Here is an 18,546-nt window from a genome sequence, read left to right as displayed (position 1 = left end):
GTCTATAGAGATGTTGTCTATAGAGATGTTGTCTATAAAGATGTTGTCTATAGAGATGTTTCTATAGAGATGTTGTCTGTAGAGATGTTGTCTATAGAGATGTTGTCTATAGAGATGTTGTCTATAGAGATGTTGTCTATAGAGATGTTGTCTATAGAGATGTTGTCTGTAGAGATGTTTCTATAGAGATGTTTTCTATAGAGATGTTGTCTATAGAGATGTTGTCTGTAGAGATGTTTTCTATAGAGATGTTTTCTATAGAGATGTTTTCTATAGAGATGTTGTCTACAGAGATGTTTTCTATAGAGATGTTTTCTATAGAGATGTTGTCTATAGAGATGTTGTCTATAGAGATGTTGTCTATAGAGATGTTTTCTATAGAGATGTTGTCTGTAGAGATGTTGTCTATAGAGATGTTGTCTATAGAGATGTTGTCTATAGAGATGTTGTCTATAGAGATGTTGTCTATAGAGATGTTGTCTGTAGAGATGTTTTCTATAGAGATGTTTCTATAGAGATGTTGTCTATAGAGATGTTGTCTATAGAGATGTTTCTATAGAGATGTTGTCTATAGAGATGTTGTCTATAGAGATGTTGTCTATAGAGATGTTGTCTATAGAGATGTTGTCTATAGAGATGTTGTCTATAGAGATGTTGTCTATAGAGATGTTGTCTATAGAGATGTTGTCTATAGAGATGTTGTCTATAAAGATGTTTTCTATAGAGGTGTTGTCTATAGAGATGTTTTCTATAGAGATGTTTTCTATAGAGATGTTTTCTATAGAGGTGTTGTCTATAGAGATGTTGTCTATAGAGATGTTTCTATAGAGATGTTGTCTATAGAGATGTTGTCTATAGAGATGTTGTCTATAGAGATGTTGTCTATAGAGATGTTGTCTATAGAGATGTTGTCTATAGAGATGTTGTCTATAGAGGTGTTTTCTATAGAGATGTTGTCTATAGAGATGTTGTCTATAGAGGTGTTTTCTATAGAGATGTTGTCTATAGAGATGTTGTCTATAGAGATGTTGTCTATAGAGGTGTTTTCTATAGAGATGTTGTCTATAGAGATGTTGTCTATAGAGATGTTGTCTATAGAGGTGTTTTCTATAGAGATGTTGTCTATAGAGATGTTGTCTATAGAGATGTTGTCTATAGAGATGTTGTCCATAGAGATGTTGTCTATTGAGGTGTTTTCTATAGAGATGTTGTCTATAGAGATGCTTTCTGTAGAGATGTTTTTTAGCTTGAAATTTTACAGTAACATGTGTAAATATTTTTTAGCTTGAAATTCTACAGTAACATGTGTAAATATTTTAGGAACGAGTTGAATGCTATCCTCAATCGTGGCAGTCAGTTACTTGAGGGAGTTATATCAAATAATGTTCATGATTGGCCCCCTTCCTTGCCTGACGTTCACACTGTTCAATATTATGGATTAAAACTCTTAAATAACGTACTACCTGGAAAGCAAGACAAGGTAGGAACAGTGATAGTCTTATATAGTTCATTTTTGAACTGTATATTACATGTGTGAATGATGGTCTTTGATGTATGAAACCATACAACGTAGGATCATTTAACAGGACGCAGCGTTGCTCAAAACTTGCTTAAAACTTAAATATTTAAATAATTTAGTTAGAATTAACCAACCAGAGAGTCATTAGAAACTAATTATGTACATGATAATTCTTTTGTAATTTAATTATAATTGTGCTACAATGTTTTTATTGTCGAAGTTTGTCGTGGCATTTATAATTCTCTTTAATTATTTTTTAAATATTTATATTGACAGGATACATCTCCCCTATTGCCATTCAGCCTTCTCGCAAAACGTGCGCTCTCTCAAGAAATCTCTTTGGACAGCGGCGTGATGAGGAAAATACTTCATATAACTTCATACAATCATTACCACCATAGTCTACACGGCAGACATAGTGATGATACTCTAGAACAGTTGTCCACGATGCAACTGAAGACTATTCATGTTATGCGAAAACAAGAAAACTATATATTGGCGTCCAAGTTTCTCCGTTTCCTTCCCTTACTGCACAACGATGATAAATCTAGAGAAGAGAAATACAAAATTGTAAATGTCGATCGCGAAGAGGCTTCTCATGGACGTTTATGTGAATTATTGTTCAATGATCTTGAAAAGTTTCGTAGTTTAAACATCAATTCTCGTACAAGGACGCAAATTTATAACGAGACAGCAAAACTTCTACACGCTCTTGGTTCGAATGTCAGGGCTTCTCAAGTTCTTTGTGATTGTATAATTCTAAATAGAACAGACGGTTCTGATGCACAAACCGATGTCTTGAACGCTAAAGCTTTATGTACGCTTGCTAAATGGATTTCTGTCGACAAGAAGATGCTTAGTAATAACGAAGAGTTGCGAAAGATTCTTTATGCAATAATAAATGACGACAGCAAAGCTCTTCAAAACTTTCCTCGAACTTTGAAGATGTTGAGGCGATATGTGGACGTCTTTTGCTCTTGGTAGTCAGGTTGCTCCTGATTTTGACAAGGCTTGGTTTATGCTCGCTGCCTGGGCTTATAAAGCTGGTCGAAAGATCATTGAGCAGGCGTGGTAAGTGCGTTGCCATTGTTGATATTTTAAGACATTGTTTGTTTGTTCATTCGTTCACCAAAGGTATTCTTCTACTATGGAATTTTGATATGGCATTTTAGATATCGGGACGAGTTTAAGTTTATTATATTTCCGTAAACCGCTCTGCAGCTTGTAGTCTGTTGAAACGTCTACCAAAAACAGTTTGTTCACTGGTAGTAGTCAAAACCTGATAATTTAAAATGCCATACGAATGCAAGCGATCGGAAGCGTCATTTACACGTGTTTGTCAATTCAGACTATCTACATGTACGCTCTCGTACCTATTTTTCGTGCATTTCACGCTCGCACCGATGGTTTTCTGCGTTATGTTTATTTTTTCTTTAAGATACTCCTCAATATTACTACTGAAGTACCTTAATTTTGAATAAAACTACGAATTTCAGACTCCATACACTTTAGGCTGTTCAAACGTCGAACTTTACATGCGCCGAATGTATTATAAACAAATGATAATGAGATGAGATTCCTCATCACCTTTTGTTTTAAATGCATTCGGCACATGTTAAGTACGATGTTTGAACTGGCGTTAGTGTATATGCTCCCGAGGGAAATATTAAGTTTTGTGTTCCAAGAGTCTCGATGTTGTGGAATATTGCATGAGACTCGAGGGAAAACAAAACTCACTGTTTTCTCAGGAACACATACGTTAAGTGAACAAAACACTTTCAGTAGTTTTAGATTTCAACAGCTTTTCAATAAAGTTAACGTCTTTCGGTGGAAATATGTCTTCTGAAATTTTTTGCAAAATACTTTATCAAAGTGACTACAGCATTTTTGTTCGACTTTCGAGGGTTTTCTGAGTCCTTTTCTTCTATTAATAGTTGAACTTTGTCACTTAATAAACTCGAGAAATGTTTTTTTTAGTGTTCGGTTCTATTACTGTTTTATTCGTTATGAATTTAAAATGAGCGGGCAAAAAATTTTTCACTTGTTTCCCTAACGGTAAACATTGCATTTATTTTAAGTCACGTGACCACGAATGAACCAATCACATTTAACATAAACAACATCTATGTAACAATTGCATTTGTTTTCTAAGCTCTGGTGGAAGTGTTGAAATATCTCGTGAACAACGCGAAACAATCATTGCTGAATTACCCGAGGTGTGTTTGTTGATTAATTTGAATTTACATTTATGTATCATTTTAAATTTTAGCATTAATTTTAATAGAATATTAACAAAGACGAGACAGAAAAAGTCTTGGCAATCTTAAGTAAAGGTCACTTTACAGTACTTGGAAGTCAAGAGGAAGAGATTAACTCTGGCAACGAGGTTTGATTTTCTTGGTTTTTTCCGGTAGCGTATCGAGAGTTTGTCAAAATGAATTATATGTTTTTGATTTTTATTTTAATATACTCTCACGAGGAACTTTTGGTATTAATTTCTATAAATTCAAATTGTTTCAGTCATATTGCCACCGAGGTATTTGGAAATTTTATGTATCAAAAACGAGCTGCAGTAATTTATTTTGACGTACTGTAAATCTGTGTCTGATTTCGTCTTTTCAGTTATCTAAATTTCTAGTTGGCTTTGAAATTATTATGGCGTTTATATTTTGTCTTAATTGAAGTATTGTATTCAGAGGTTATTGCATTTTAAGGTTTTAACAAGAGAAGAGGAAACGGTGAAGGAACAACTTGTTGCAGTCTTGCCACATCTCGAAGATTCTTCTATTGAAGCACTTGTTTGCATATGGCGCGGGATTTGTGAAAGATTATTTAGTCATTACAGGACTGCTGTTTGTTCTTATTTTAAGTATTTGAAACTCCACGGAAAGGTTAGGCGTACGACATGTAGAACAACTCTTCATTTCTATTTCATTGCGTATCATTTGTCGGTTTAGAGAGGAAATTGTGTCAATGATCATGTGCTATTGAATATATAACATAAGTGTAATTTTAACATTGCAGCCCTAACTTATTGTAGTAGATTCTTGTATGTTGATGTAATTACTGTAGTATGTTGATTCTGAATAGCCATTTCAATTCATTCAATCATTCATTCATTCACTCATTCATTTATTTGTTTTTGATCTTTCGTATCCAGACCTCCAGCAAATGTGACGTAGATAGTGACAGACACGTGACTGCAACATTGAGACTTTTGCGTCTGCTCGTGAAGCATGCTGGTGAATTGAAGTCAGAACTGGAGGAAGGCTTTCAATCCACTCCCACTGAACCATGGGAAGGTAAGGCCAAATATTTTTGCGTGTGATCTATATAAGTAGTGGAGTAAGTTTAGTCCTCGCTGAAAAAAGAAAACACTCAATACCTTTCAGCAAAGGGTCACCTACTCGTCGGCCACATTCTCCCTTTCAATACTATAGAATACAATGTTGACCTACTGCCCTCCCCTACCTTATCCTCACTGAAAAAAGAAAACGCTCAATACCTTTCAGCAAAGGGTCAACTACTCGGCGGTCCCCAAAGGGTCCCCTGCAAATCCCTTTCAATACTATAGAATACAATGTTGACCTACTGCCCTCCCCTACCTTATCTACATGAAATCGCATATCTAAGATGAATCCCACTTATACATTCTCGTTCTGAAAGGCGTTCGAGTGGAGGCTCAAATATATGAAATGGGTTCATGGTCAGCGGTTTAGAATAAGGATTTGTCTTTGAACAAAACAAAACTATAGTATAGACTTGATTTCTTTTGCAAATGCATCATCTTGACCACTGTTTGTTTGAGCGATACGTTTTTGTTTAGAAATAATTCCTCAGTTATTTTCACGACTAAATCATCCAGAAGAGTATGTTCGTAAAGGTGTGACTGAATTACTACGACGTGTATCTAAAGAATCACCTCATCTTATCTTGTACCCGGCTATTGTCGGGTGTGCGGGCAATCATCAACGGTTCAATCAAAGCGCTAGCAGTAAGTTGCACTGTTGGCTTTTCTAACTAATATCATGGATGGTTTTTTGTAATTTTTACACTGGTAATGCTAAATATTTTAGAGGGGGGCTTGGGCTTGCAAGGAAGTCATGTAAGACAAAGCAAGAGTCTAGATTTTGTAGTGCAGTCACTGAAGGGTAGTGTAAAGTTGAAACATTGCCCAGGGCAACTCAGTTCAACTGTACTGCTGATTTGCTTTGCTAAAAAATGCGGGGGGTGAAATGTTTCTTACTCTTAAAAGGCTAACAATTTTTTTCGGGGGATGGGGGTGAGATCTGATGTTTGCGAGTAGGCACCCCTTTACCCCCAGAAAAATCCGTCCATCACTAAAACTTATCATGTGCTTGAATTGTTGATTAACATGATTGAACGATCGTCTTTTCTAGGTTTTGTGAGCCTGGTCACGAACAAGTCACGTGATTCGGACAGCTTTTTTACAAACGATGAAGAAAATTCGAGCGGTGATCACATCTTGGAAAGTGGATATCACACAATCGTGGAGTCCCTTGCTGACGGCAGTTCCCGATTGGTTTCCGAAGTGCGCGAGTTCGTGGAGGAGCTACGACGCATCACCTTGTTATGGGAAGAACTGTGGCTTGGCTCATTGATTCAGATCCATCATGATTTTGAGAAACATGCTAACCAGTTGAACGATGAGATCAAGCGTGTGAACTCTAGTACTTCGTTAACCAATCAGGAGAAAGCTGCTCTCATCAAGGGCAAACACGTTGCGCTTATGAAACCAGTAAGGAATCATGCTTTTGCATGGAAATATTGTTTGTTTCAATGTTGTGTTTGGGACCAGCGACTTCTTTAAATTAGACTTTTTGTAAAACAAAGACTTGGTTACTAAGTTAAACATTGCTCTGAACAGCGTAAAATAACTACTCTCTGAAAAGAACTAATCAATTGGCCTTCACCATGACAAAATTTGACTTTCATAAAATGTTCGTCACTTTTTAGCATTTGCGAACGTTGTCACGTGAGAAAGTACCTGGTTACCTAACTTCTTGTTGCTATGGGCTAAAGGTTTTCGCCATTAAACTTATCCTCCTCACTTTTAGATTGTGTTTGCATTGGAGCAGTTGCAATCAATGACGAATCAACAACCAGAAACACCTCACGAGTCGTGGTTTCAGAAAACATACTCTCCACTGATTGAAAACGCTCTGGATTGCTTGAAAAATCCCGTTGAACCGAGTAAACCTGAAACAAGTTGGATAAAATGCAAACAGGTTTTCTTTAGAATATACTCCTTTTATGCAATAACTTCAATAATGAATTTTTATTTACACTTTAAATGTTTTAGCTACTCCAGTCTTTACAGCAGCGTTCACAAAAAAGATCGTCGATGAACCTGCGTTTAGAAGAGATTAGTCCAAAACTGTGTCATTTAAAACCGTCATTTATTTACATGCCTTGTCAGAGTTTTTCTATCAGCAAGGTGCGATATTAAGTTCATATATATATATTTTTTTGTAGCACTGTATGTCTTATATACTACGTTATGAATTTCTTCCATAATTTAGATAGTTACCGTGAATTCAATTGATAATGATGTTGTTATTCTCCCGACCAAAACTCGACCGAAAAAAATTGTTCTTGTCGGATCTGATGGACAAAAGTACGTTGTTGTTGTTGCTGTTGTTGTTGTTGTCATACAGTAGTTAGACTTGATGTATTTATTGGGTGATTCAATTCTTTTTTTCTTTATATTATTGTTACCATAGGTACGTGTATTTGTTCAAAGGTCTTGAAGATTTACATTTAGATGAAAGAATAATGCAGTTCTTATCCATCTGTAACAACATGTTTGCCAAACCAAACAGGTACAAATTTATCTATATTATCCAGGGGGAGTGAAAGTTATACATTGAGGGGGGTTATCGTAATATATCTTAAAGGGAGGGAGTATAGTTATATATTTTAGGACTTATTGTTACATAGGAAGGAAGAGAGTATAGTGATACATTTTGGGACTTATTGTGATACATCAGGAAGGAAGAGAGTATAGTGATACAGTTGGGGACTTGTTGTGATACATCAGGAAGGAAGAGAGTATAGTGATACATTTGGGGACGAATAGTGATGCATCTGAAGGCAACAAGAGAGAAAATCTACTGATGTTAAATGTCTTTTTTTCAATGTCTTAGAAATGAAGATAACGTATTCCTTGCTCGCCATTATTCGGTCACTCCTCTTGGTCCGCGCTCTGGTCTTATTCAATGGGTTGATGGCGCAGTTCCGATTTTCTCTCTTTACAAACGATGGCAGCAACGAGATACTGTAGCAAATGTTGCTGTGACTAAAAACGAGCAGGTACTAATTATCTGCTCACTTACAGTTCTTCTCGCATCCTCAATGTTTGGTTTGTTTTCTTCAAACTTTGCTTCGTCCGGATAGTAAAATTCACTCTTGTTAAGATAACTTTCGTGTGGATACACTTTGCCTACTCGTTCACCAATTTAAATCGCTTTTAAATCGATTTTAAAAATTTACATTTCACTTCGTAAACAAATACATTGCGAAAAAAATAGCGCTTGTGCCCACGGGCAGATATCGTAAAAAGCTGCCGCTAGGGCAGCCAATCAAATTGCTGCAAATCAAATTCATTCTTTGATTTATTTCTTCAGGGAAATTCGTTTACAACGACTCCCAAGCCACCTCTTCGTCCAAATGAACTATTTTATAACAAGCTGACACCGTTGTTAAAGGAAAAGGTTCTGATTTTGTTTATTTTACAATTGGAGGAAATGTAATCTACTGTATGCTTCTTATGATTTATTACGTGTAGTAGGACATTAGACTCGTGTCTTTGTCATCGTAAATGTGTTTATATGAAAGAATGTTTTATGCAGTGCGGTGTTTGAATCTCGTTGAGTCACCTGAATTTTTCAGGTTCATGAGACAATTGCTTAAATTGTCCAGCAAAGTGCGAAGATCATATCTTCATTTAAAGTAAATGTATTTATTTGAAATTCATGCATGTTTTCATTTTTACGTATAGAATATTGATATAAACAACAGTAACCGCAAAGAATGGCCGCTTGCTATAATGCGTAAAGTCTTGATGGAGCTTCAGAATGAAACTCCAAGTGATCTTCTAGAGAGGTATGATTTATAATGTGTATTTTTAGAGAGACATGACTCGAAGTACATATTTCTTGAGAGGTACGACTTACAATGTGTAATTGGCTGTTTTTCGTTTTTTGCGGCGTTTTGAAGGCAGTTTAGCGATAAGGGACTGGTTTTTTTATGATTTCTAGGAATTGTTGATTTTGTGAGTAAATATCAAGCGTAAGAAAGAAGTAGGAGTACGACAACGAGCTCGAAATGTTAAATGCATGCATGGCGCGAGGAAGTTTGCAGTCGTATTTTCTTCGTCAAAATGTTGCTTTTTTTTGTTAAAAACAATAACATACAGCTATTTTTTCCATGCAGAATAATATTATCAGAAAATCGGTTATTGCAGATTATAGGCATTTTCAACTCGACACAAATTTTGAATAAAATTTTCTTTTGAGATTTCATTGTTTCTAGCGTCAAACCAAAATCTTGCGCCAACATGACGTATTCCTTACTCGTAGTCGTACTCATTCTCCTTAGCAGAGCTCTCTATTATCGGACATTAACGATATTTTCTGCTTGCAGAGAGTTATGGTGTTCAAGCACCTGTACTGCTGATTGGTGGAGAATGAATCAGACTTATTCAAGATCTGTCGCTGTCATGTCTATCATTGGGTATATTCTAGGACTGGGGGATAGACATTTAGACAATATGTTGATGGATTTCACTACAGGAGAGGTACATTATAGAACCTTTTGGGGTATATTCTAGGACTGGGGGATAGACATTTAGACAATATGTTGATGGATTTCACTACAGGAGAGGTACATTGTAGAACCTTTTGGGGTATATTCTAGGATTAGGGGATAGACATTTAGACAATATGTTGATGGATTTCACTGAAGGAGAGGTACATTATAGAACCTTTTGGGGTATATTCTAGGACTGGGGGATAGACATTTAGACAATATGTTGATGGATTTCACTACAGGAGAGGTACATTGTAGAACCTTTTGGGGTATATTCTAGGACTAGGGAATAGACATTTAGATAATTTGTTGATGGATTTCACTGAAGGAGAGGTACATTATAGAACCTTTTGATTGTGAAGATATTGATCATTGGATAAGATAAGTTTGAAGGTTGTTTTCTGCATTAAGTCAAACGTTTTCTAATATTCTGTAGATCGTCCATATTGACTACAATATTTGCTTCGAGAAAGGGAGAGGATTAAGAGTACCGGAGAAAGTTCCCTTCAGACTGACCGCAAACCTAGAATCTGCACTTGGAGTAACTGGAGTGGAGGTTGTTTTCATGACTAGAAATGACGTTTTGGTTTGTGAAAGAATTTCATGAATTTGACCTGACGCGAAAGTCATATTTATTTTCTAGGGTACATTCAGATCATCTTGTGAGACAGTACTGCGTACATTACGGAACGGTAAAGAAACTCTGCTCACTCTCCTTGAGGCATTTGTATATGATCCACTGGTGGACTGGACCACAGGAAGTGATAATGCGTTTGCAAACGCTTTCTACGGTGGCCAGGTCCTCGATCAGAACGAGACCAAGCAAAGTAAGCGAGAAATGGAGAGAACTATTACGCAATGTTTGTTTACGTCACGTATCGCAGAAATGAGAGTCTCGTGGCTTGGGAACAAGTAAGTGTTGTGGCTTGGGAACAAGTAATAAGTTTTGTCACGTGATATAAGTTTTGTCACGTGATATAAGCTGTGTCACGTGCTATGATGTTTGTCACGTGTTATAAGTTTTCTCACGTGTTATGGGTTTCGTCACGTGATATTTTCTTGCAGAGAGGACGTACTATCTTCATTAAACAATCTAACGCAAGCAGTCGACTCGCATTTTTCGACGATCAGCCAATCACTTGCCGTGTTAGAAAACAACAAAGAACTCATTGGTCAAATGGAAATATTACAATACGCGTTAAAGTCTTCCTCTCACCCTCTTCATGCTGTACAAGCCAAGTAAGTTTTACGAGCATGAAAAAATGAACCAGTTGTATATATGATAGCATTATCATACTCTTACGTTAGTTTTGATGGTTTTCTCTCGCTGTTGTTGTACCAAGAGAACGATAATCATATATTCTAATTTTCGTAGAGAACGGTAATCATATATTCTAATTCTCCAAGAGAACGATAATCATATATTCTAATTCTCATAGAGAACGATAATCATATATTCTAATTCTCCAAGAGAACGATAATCATATATTCTAATTCTCCAAGAGAACGATAAACATATATTCTAATTCTCTTAGAGAACGATAATCATACATTCTAATTCTCCTAAAGAGAACGATAATCATATATTCTAATTCTCCAAGAGAACGATAATCATACATTCTAATTCTCCAAGAGAACGATAATCATATATTCTAATTCTCCAAGAGAACGATAATCACACATTCTAATTCTCCTAAAGAGCGATAATCATATATTCTAATTTTCGTAGAGAACGGTAATCATATATTCTAATTCTCTTAGAGAACGATATTCATATCTTCTAATTCTCCTAGAGAACGATAATCATGTATTCTAATTTTCCAAGAGAACCATAAACGTTTCTTCTAATTCTCCAAGAGAGCGATAAACGCGTCTTCTAATTCTCCAGAGACTAAATCACACATGATACTGTACAGTTTTCATGACCTACATAACATAAGATGACGTATGAAAAAATATCCCATTGAACTGAATATTACTGGAATGCTACCCCCCTGAGAAAATTTAAAGTCAGCAATTTAACTAGTTGCAATCCTTTTACGCGCGGCTCATATTTTATAACGACAGAAATACTAAAATACTGGACTATGGTAAACAAGTACAGGCAAGTTTACCTAAAAGTAACATTCCAGCTATATATTTAGTTCAATGGGTGAAGCGCTCCTAACAGATCATGCTAAAATTGAAACATCTAAAACCTTTTAACATTTGCCTGAGATTATTTCCTTGCCAATATTGATGATTTCTAGCGTGAAGTTATTGTTCTTTTTTTTTTTCATCTCCAACACCAAGATACGATGAACATACAAAGACGATAAACGAGTTCAACGGTATTCTTCAAACTATTCAAGATAAATTGAAAGAATGCCAGCATTGGGATGTCGAGCATCAGGTAACGCTCGAGATCTGCTTATAAAATAAGCGTACGTAACGATCAACGAGATGTCATTGTTATTTCTGCTCTCGTACTATAGGTAGCGTTTGAAAGTGTTCGTGGAACAAAGCTCGCTAGTATAGCCAGTGAACTTGTAAAGCCCCTTGATGTTGGTAAGTAATGAACTTTATTCACCTTTTTTTCTTCTTTTCTTTCGTTCCTCTGTGATGACGAAGTTTTTGTTTTTTCTTCATTACCGAATCATTTTTCTCCAAAGAGTACTTTGACGGTGGTTTCTTCTTCAGGTGCGCCAACTTTCGCTCCTGTTATTGGATTTCTAAAGAATGCTGGACAGGCCAGCACTGTGAACCAGGTCAGTTGCATCCTGTGATGTCAAAATGCGCGTGATTGCTTTGCATTCGTATGTTAAACTGTCCTTTTTAGTGTGAACAAGTGGAAACGGAGTTAACGGGAGTTTTAGAGAAACGGAGAACATTATTAAGATCGTGTCTTGATGTTTTACATACTTACGCTACAGTAATTTCTCAGGTAATGCGATAAAGAACTTTCATATTTCTATTTACACATTCCTATCATCGACAATTCGTTCAATAGCAACCTTTTTGGCATCTGTAGCATTCGTAATTGAAAGACAATTCATTCAAAAATGTCTCTTATTCAAACAGACCTGTTCTTAACATTCCTGTTTATATCGTTCATATAGTTTCCTGCACGTTATTCACACAGTAGCAGAGGCTGCAATTGGCAATCTTGGCTAAAGAGATTGTTAAATTCCCCTACCACAAGCGAGTGAGTTTTTTGGTCTTTGATGTAAAACATATCGAAGTTTGTTCAAAATTTGTTTGTTAGAACCTAAACTTGTATTTATTGACGTACATGTGAAAATTTTTGAAAAATCGTTCAGGTAAATTATTGGCAGGCGAAACTTTGCCCAAATGAAGCTCCGTAGATAAAAAAAATACTGTTGGAAGCTCTGACATCAAAAGTTACCAAAATTTGTACGCTTTTACAGTCGCTTTTGTTTTATTTATTGACTCGGTCTGATTTCGTTTCGTTTCCTAACTTCCCATTTGATCACGTGGTCAAAACTTTGTGCAGTGATTTTTCCTCCATGGTGCTTCATTTTTTGCAAAGTTTCGGCTAACAACAATTTATTTGAACGATTTTTCAAAAATGCTCGCAAATATGTTTAAATATGACCATTATACGAGCAAGAATCGAAAGAAGTACAGTGTTGGGTAAAAAGGATTTACTATCATTAGCAAAGTCAACTAGACATAGTAAACTCTTTTTAGCAAATTCATACCGTCGACATTTCTTGGCGGAAAAATTCCTTTTACTTTGCGTTATAGCAGCAGTGTTTTTAGTCAATCGGGATGTAGTGGTTAAAGTTTTGTATTATAAATTTTATAAGATGTAGAGCAATTTTATCGGAGTATGAAAACAAGCAGAACACACCAATTAAAGTTGATGATGAAACTGTTGCCCTGGTCAACGTCGAGGTGAAACTTCAAAATATCTTCAACGAGCTAAAAACAAAATTCTCAAAGGTACGTTTTACTCTGAGAAGATTTTTCATCGCAAAGTTTTGCTTGATTTCGAGTGTTTGATATGTGGTAATTTTTTAGTTTTACGAACGTCGTCATCAGGAGAAGGTTGAGACGACATTTTTAAATAACGCGACTACCGAAGCATATCACAAGTTAAAACACTTTGTTATTGGTGAGACTTTTACACTGATGGAATAAATGAATTGTTTTCATTTTCGGGTTATTTGTTGTTAGTAGTGTAGCCAACCCGCACGTTTAGCCAACCCGCACGTTTAGCCAACCCGCAAGTGTAGCCAACCCGCACGTTTAGCCAACCCGCACGTTTAGCCAACCCGCAAGTTTAGCCAACACGCAAGTTTAGCCAACCCGCACGTTTAGCCAACCCGCACGTTTAGCCAACCCGCAAGTGTAGCCAACCCGCAAGTTTGGGTCGTGCTATGTAAATTTCAGATCATTATCATTATTCAATCCTTATTTTTTTGCAATTAGTGAACTCAGAGAAATTTGCACAGCAAGACTAAATTTGCGGGCTAACTACGCTACTGTTTGCAGTACAGTGGTTAATATTTCTACTGCGTTACATGTTTGTGGATGTAGATCGTCCAGGTTAGTAGACTCCTGAGAAGGACTGTTGTTGTTGATGTTGACTGACGTTTCGACAACCTTAGCGGTAGTCATCTTCACAGTCAAAGGTTGTCGCTAAGGTTGTGGAAACGCCAGTCAACACCACCAATAACAGTCCTTCTCAGGACTCAACTAACCTGGATGATCTACATCCACAAACATGTAATTTCTACTGTCCTTATTGATATTGATTATCGTTTCTTTTGCTTTGTTTGACAGAAAATGGCAAAGGAGGTCTCCTAGCAACGATGCACGTTATGGCCGCTGGTTTAGCTTCCCTTCATAAAAGATGTTTGATTATGGAAAATACTGCTAAAGGTGTGTGTCTGACGTGTTTATGAAATGAAATTTTTACGACATAGTTTAATGATTGCATCGCGAGAACACTTAAGATGTCTAAATAAATTTTTCAGTTGAATTTTGCTGTTTTCTTTAGAACTATGAATACATGTAACTTGCTCATTGTGCAAATATATTATCAAAGATGTCACATTGTTTAATAACATTTTAAAAAAACATCATCGTTTAAGTTCTTATTCCCAAGTTGCTACAACAGCACACTGAATACACGCGTAGATGAAAGTATGTAAAGGTGGCAATTTTCGATGTTTTAAAACTGTTGATGAAAGCGACTATTTCTTAAAGCAATGCAATTTGATTGTGATAATATTTGCATAATAAACAAAGTTGAATATCTCTAGAAAAAAGCAAACTAACAAAATTCAACTGAAGAAATTATTTTAAATGTCTTCAATGCAATTAAAAAACTTTACGGAAAAGTCCATAAAAACCTAAACGACGACGTTCATTTCATCGACTTGCTTTAATTTGTAACATTGCTGTCTTTCTGTCAGTGGCGGAGGCTAGATTACTGGATCTAGTGTCGCGTGATGGGGACTGGTTTCTAGAGGAGTTAGTCTCAATGACTGGAAACGTCACACAGTTTGTTACATTTGCTCGTACTTATTGGATGGTGAGACATTTTCAAAATGTTATTTTCAGCTGACTAAGAGCAGAAGCATTTATTGTAAATGGTTTGAACCCGGGAGTATCGTTACATGTTTGTAAATGTAGATCGTCCAGGTTGGTATAGTCCTGAGAAGGACTGTTTTTGTTGTTGTTGACTGACGTTTCGACAACCTTAGCGGTAGTCATCTTCACAGTCAAAAAATAAAAAAGATGACTACCGCTAAGGTTGTCGAAACGTCAGTCAACAACAACAAAAACAGTCCTTCTCAGGACTATACCAACCTGAATGATCTACATTTACAAACATGTAACATTTATTATAGTTTATTTGTGCACTTCATGTAACGTTGTTGAATACGCACTGCTTGAAAAGTATCCCTTCCGCACGGTTGGTTTTCAATAGCCGTATATAGTTTTTGCGCATAATACTTGTGCCAGTTGTCTTCAAGGCTACTCATTTTTAGCAATGTCTCCACATGTTGATTAAATGGAAGGTGTATATTAGCTTCTAGAGTAAATAATAAATACCAAGCTCCCTACTGATTGACTGCAGTATTTCAAAGTGTGTTTTTGTTAACGTTGCATTTTTTGTAAATGTTTGTAAACTTCTAATATGACTGTTTTCGATGATTACAAATTCTAAATTTTATTCATGTTTCATTGTAGGATTCTCTCGATGCCTATGATCGTAATGTTGATAACATTTTAAAGTCGGTTCAAGCTCTTCTTACAGTTCATCAGATGTACAAATCCTTACAGGTAAATAATCTCATGTTTCATGCACCATGGAGCTCTCGGTAATGCTTTGCTTTCCCTTCAGGATATGATGTCGAACTTTCGCAACATAATTGTTCCTGAGACGTTAAAATGCTTGGAAATGGACGATAGCACTGTTCTTGATGTTTTGACTCGTTTCCAATCTATAATGACGTCATGTGACTCCAGTTTGGACAGTATGATCGTAACGGTTCAGTCGGTGGCCTTCAACAACGACAGTGTGAGTATTTGAACGTGAGGAATGATATTAGCCATATGAATGGTTATATTTATTTACATTTTGTCTATTAATGTAAATGGTTTGAACCCGGGAGTATCGTTACATGTTTGTAAATGATGATCGTCCAGGTTGGTATAGTCATGAGAAGGACTGTTTTTGTTGTTGTTGACTGACGTTTCTACAACCTTAGCGGTAGTCATCTTCACAGTCAAAATGAAACTATATCTATTTTACTGCTTTCTTATTTTATGTGTTTGTTCCATTGTTAGTGATCATGTTTAGCATTAGACCTTTCTCTGCCACTGTTGCCATCTGGTAACAACAACGAAAATATATGCAAATTAATTTTAAAAAATGGAAAGTAAAGGGTTAGACATTTTAAAATGCTGTTCAAGTACATGTTTGATTTAGAATGGCTTCATTATGGGCTATGATGGTTTGGTATAGTTTATTAAGGTTTATTGTGGTTTATTATTGTTTAATATGGCTTATTAAGGCTTATTGTGGGTTATTATGGTTTAATATGGTTTATTGTGGTTTATTATGGTTTATTATGGTATATTAAGGTTTATTGTGGGTTATGATGGTATATTAAGATTTATTGTGGGTTATTATGGTATATTAAGGTTTATTGTGGTATATTTTGGTTATTATGGTATATTAAGGTTTATTGTGGGTTATGGTATATTAAGGTTTATTGTGGGTTATTATGGTATATTAAGGTTTATTGTGGGTTATGGTATATTAAGGTTTATTGTGGGTTATTATGGTATATTAAGGTTTATTGTGAGTTATTATGGTATATTAAGGTTTATTGTCGTATATTTTGGTTTTTATGGTATATTAAGGTTCATTATTGTTTCACAGGACTTGGCTGAAATTCCGAAAATAGCAAGAACTGCGGTTGAATTAGAAAATAAGATTGTACAATTGTTGAGTACTGCAACGAAAGCGGATCACCAGAAAGAATGTAAGTCTGATCTTCATTTTAGTTCCGATCGCGCGCAATGTTTAATTCTAAGTCAAAAAGATCTACGAAAAAAGACCGTGTCGTTTTCAAATTATGAAATCTTTGCTGCAGGTGACGATGAACGTAAGACTCACATGAGCTCCGGTCAAATGTTGCTGGCAGGATTTAATGGTTTGTTCACGAAACTCGAGAGTGAAGTCGACTGTCTTAATACTGCTCTTCTACATGTCGATGCTAATTTTGAAGATGGTGTTGATGTTTATAAAAAAGTTCAAGAACTTAGGGTACAACGTCATGACACAACATTATTGATAGTGAATATACGTTTTGTAGATGTAGGAGTCTAACGTTAAGTCTAACACGTCATTGATGGTGGTTAAAGTTTAACACGTTATTGATGGTGGTTAAAGTTTAACACGTTATTGATGGTGGTTAAAGTTTAACACATCATTGATGGTGGTTAAAGTCTAACACATCATTGATGGTGGTTAAAGTCTAACACATCATTGATGGTGGTTAAAGTCTAACACATCATTGATGGTGGTTAAAGTCTAACACATCATTCATTGATGGTGGTTAAAGTCTAACACATCATTGATGGTGGTTAAAGTCTAACACATCATTGATGGTGGTTAAAATCTAACACATCATTGATGGTGGTTAAAGTCTAACACATCATTGATGGTGGTTAAAGTCTAACGCATCATTGATGGTGGTTAAAATCTAACACATCATTGATGGTGGTTAAAGTCTAACACATTATTGATGGTGGTTAAAGTCTAACACATCATTGATGGTGGTTAAAGTCTAACACATCATTCATTGATGGTGGTTAAAGTCTAACACATCATTGATGGTGGTTAAAGTCTAACGCATCATTGATGGTGGTTAAAGTCTAACGCATCATTGATGGTGGTTAAAGTCTAACATATCATTGATGGTGGTTAAAATCTAACACATCATTGATGGTGGTTAAAGTCTAACACATCATTGATGGTGGTTAAAGTCTAACACATCATTGATGGTGGTTAAAATCTAACACATCATTGATGGTGGTTAAAGTCTAACACATCATTGATGGTGGTTAAAGTCTAACGCATCATTGATGGTGGTTAAAGTCTAACGCATCATTGATGGTGGTTAAAGTCTAACACATCATTGATGGTGGTTAAAATCTAACACATCATTGATGGTGGTTAAAGTCTAACACATCATTGATGGTGGTTAAAGTCTAACACATCATTGATGGTGGTTAAAATCTAACACATCATTGATGGTGGTTAAAGTCTAACACATCATTGATGGTGGTTAAAGTCTAACACATCATTGATGGTGGTTAAAGTCTAACACATCATTGATGGTGGTTAAAGTCTAACGCATCATTGATGGTGGTTAAAATCTAACACATCATTGATGGTGGTTAAAGTCTAACACATCATTGATGGTGGTTAAAGTCTAACGCATCATTGATGGTGGTTAAAGTCTAACACATCATTGATGGTGGTTAAAATCTAACACATCATTGATGGTGGTTAAAGTCTAACGCATCATTGATGGTGGTTAAAGTCTAACACATCATTGATGGTGGTTAAAGTCTAACACGTTATTGATGGTGGTTAAAGTCTAACACGTTATTGATGGTGGTTAAAATCTAACACATCATTGATGGTGGTTAAAATCTAACGCATCATT

General features: G+C 35.9%; 1 protein-coding gene across 1 annotated transcript in view; it reads left to right on the top strand.

Moving 5' to 3' along the window:
* LOC124448450 (serine/threonine-protein kinase SMG1-like) overlaps positions 1-18,546 on the top strand; it is a 42,539-nt gene that overhangs the window by 15,728 nt on the left and 8,265 nt on the right. Inside the window, 34 exon segments of the mRNA XM_046999466.1 lie at positions 1,321-1,480; positions 1,796-2,396; positions 2,399-2,491; positions 2,494-2,590; positions 3,672-3,735; positions 3,804-3,905; positions 4,234-4,410; positions 4,680-4,821; positions 5,346-5,513; positions 5,920-6,278; positions 6,598-6,768; positions 6,843-6,977; positions 7,063-7,157; positions 7,264-7,362; positions 7,687-7,852; positions 8,167-8,253; positions 8,541-8,644; positions 9,185-9,338; positions 9,786-9,905; positions 9,993-10,261; positions 10,415-10,588; positions 11,642-11,741; positions 11,824-11,896; positions 12,029-12,096; positions 12,168-12,272; positions 12,448-12,533; positions 13,159-13,294; positions 13,373-13,466; positions 14,138-14,236; positions 14,773-14,891; positions 15,554-15,646; positions 15,708-15,884; positions 16,752-16,854; positions 16,966-17,138. Coding sequence (XP_046855422.1) covers positions 1,321-1,480; positions 1,796-2,396; positions 2,399-2,491; positions 2,494-2,590; positions 3,672-3,735; positions 3,804-3,905; positions 4,234-4,410; positions 4,680-4,821; positions 5,346-5,513; positions 5,920-6,278; positions 6,598-6,768; positions 6,843-6,977; positions 7,063-7,157; positions 7,264-7,362; positions 7,687-7,852; positions 8,167-8,253; positions 8,541-8,644; positions 9,185-9,338; positions 9,786-9,905; positions 9,993-10,261; positions 10,415-10,588; positions 11,642-11,741; positions 11,824-11,896; positions 12,029-12,096; positions 12,168-12,272; positions 12,448-12,533; positions 13,159-13,294; positions 13,373-13,466; positions 14,138-14,236; positions 14,773-14,891; positions 15,554-15,646; positions 15,708-15,884; positions 16,752-16,854; positions 16,966-17,138 — 4,963 coding nt within the window.

This window comes from Xenia sp. Carnegie-2017, unplaced genomic scaffold (assembly GCF_021976095.1).
Source record: "Xenia sp. Carnegie-2017 unplaced genomic scaffold, XeniaSp_v1 HiC_scaffold_23, whole genome shotgun sequence".
In the NCBI taxonomy this organism is placed as follows: Eukaryota; Metazoa; Cnidaria; class Anthozoa; order Malacalcyonacea; family Xeniidae; genus Xenia; species Xenia sp. Carnegie-2017.
This window is presented reverse-complemented; position numbering and strand designations above follow the sequence as displayed.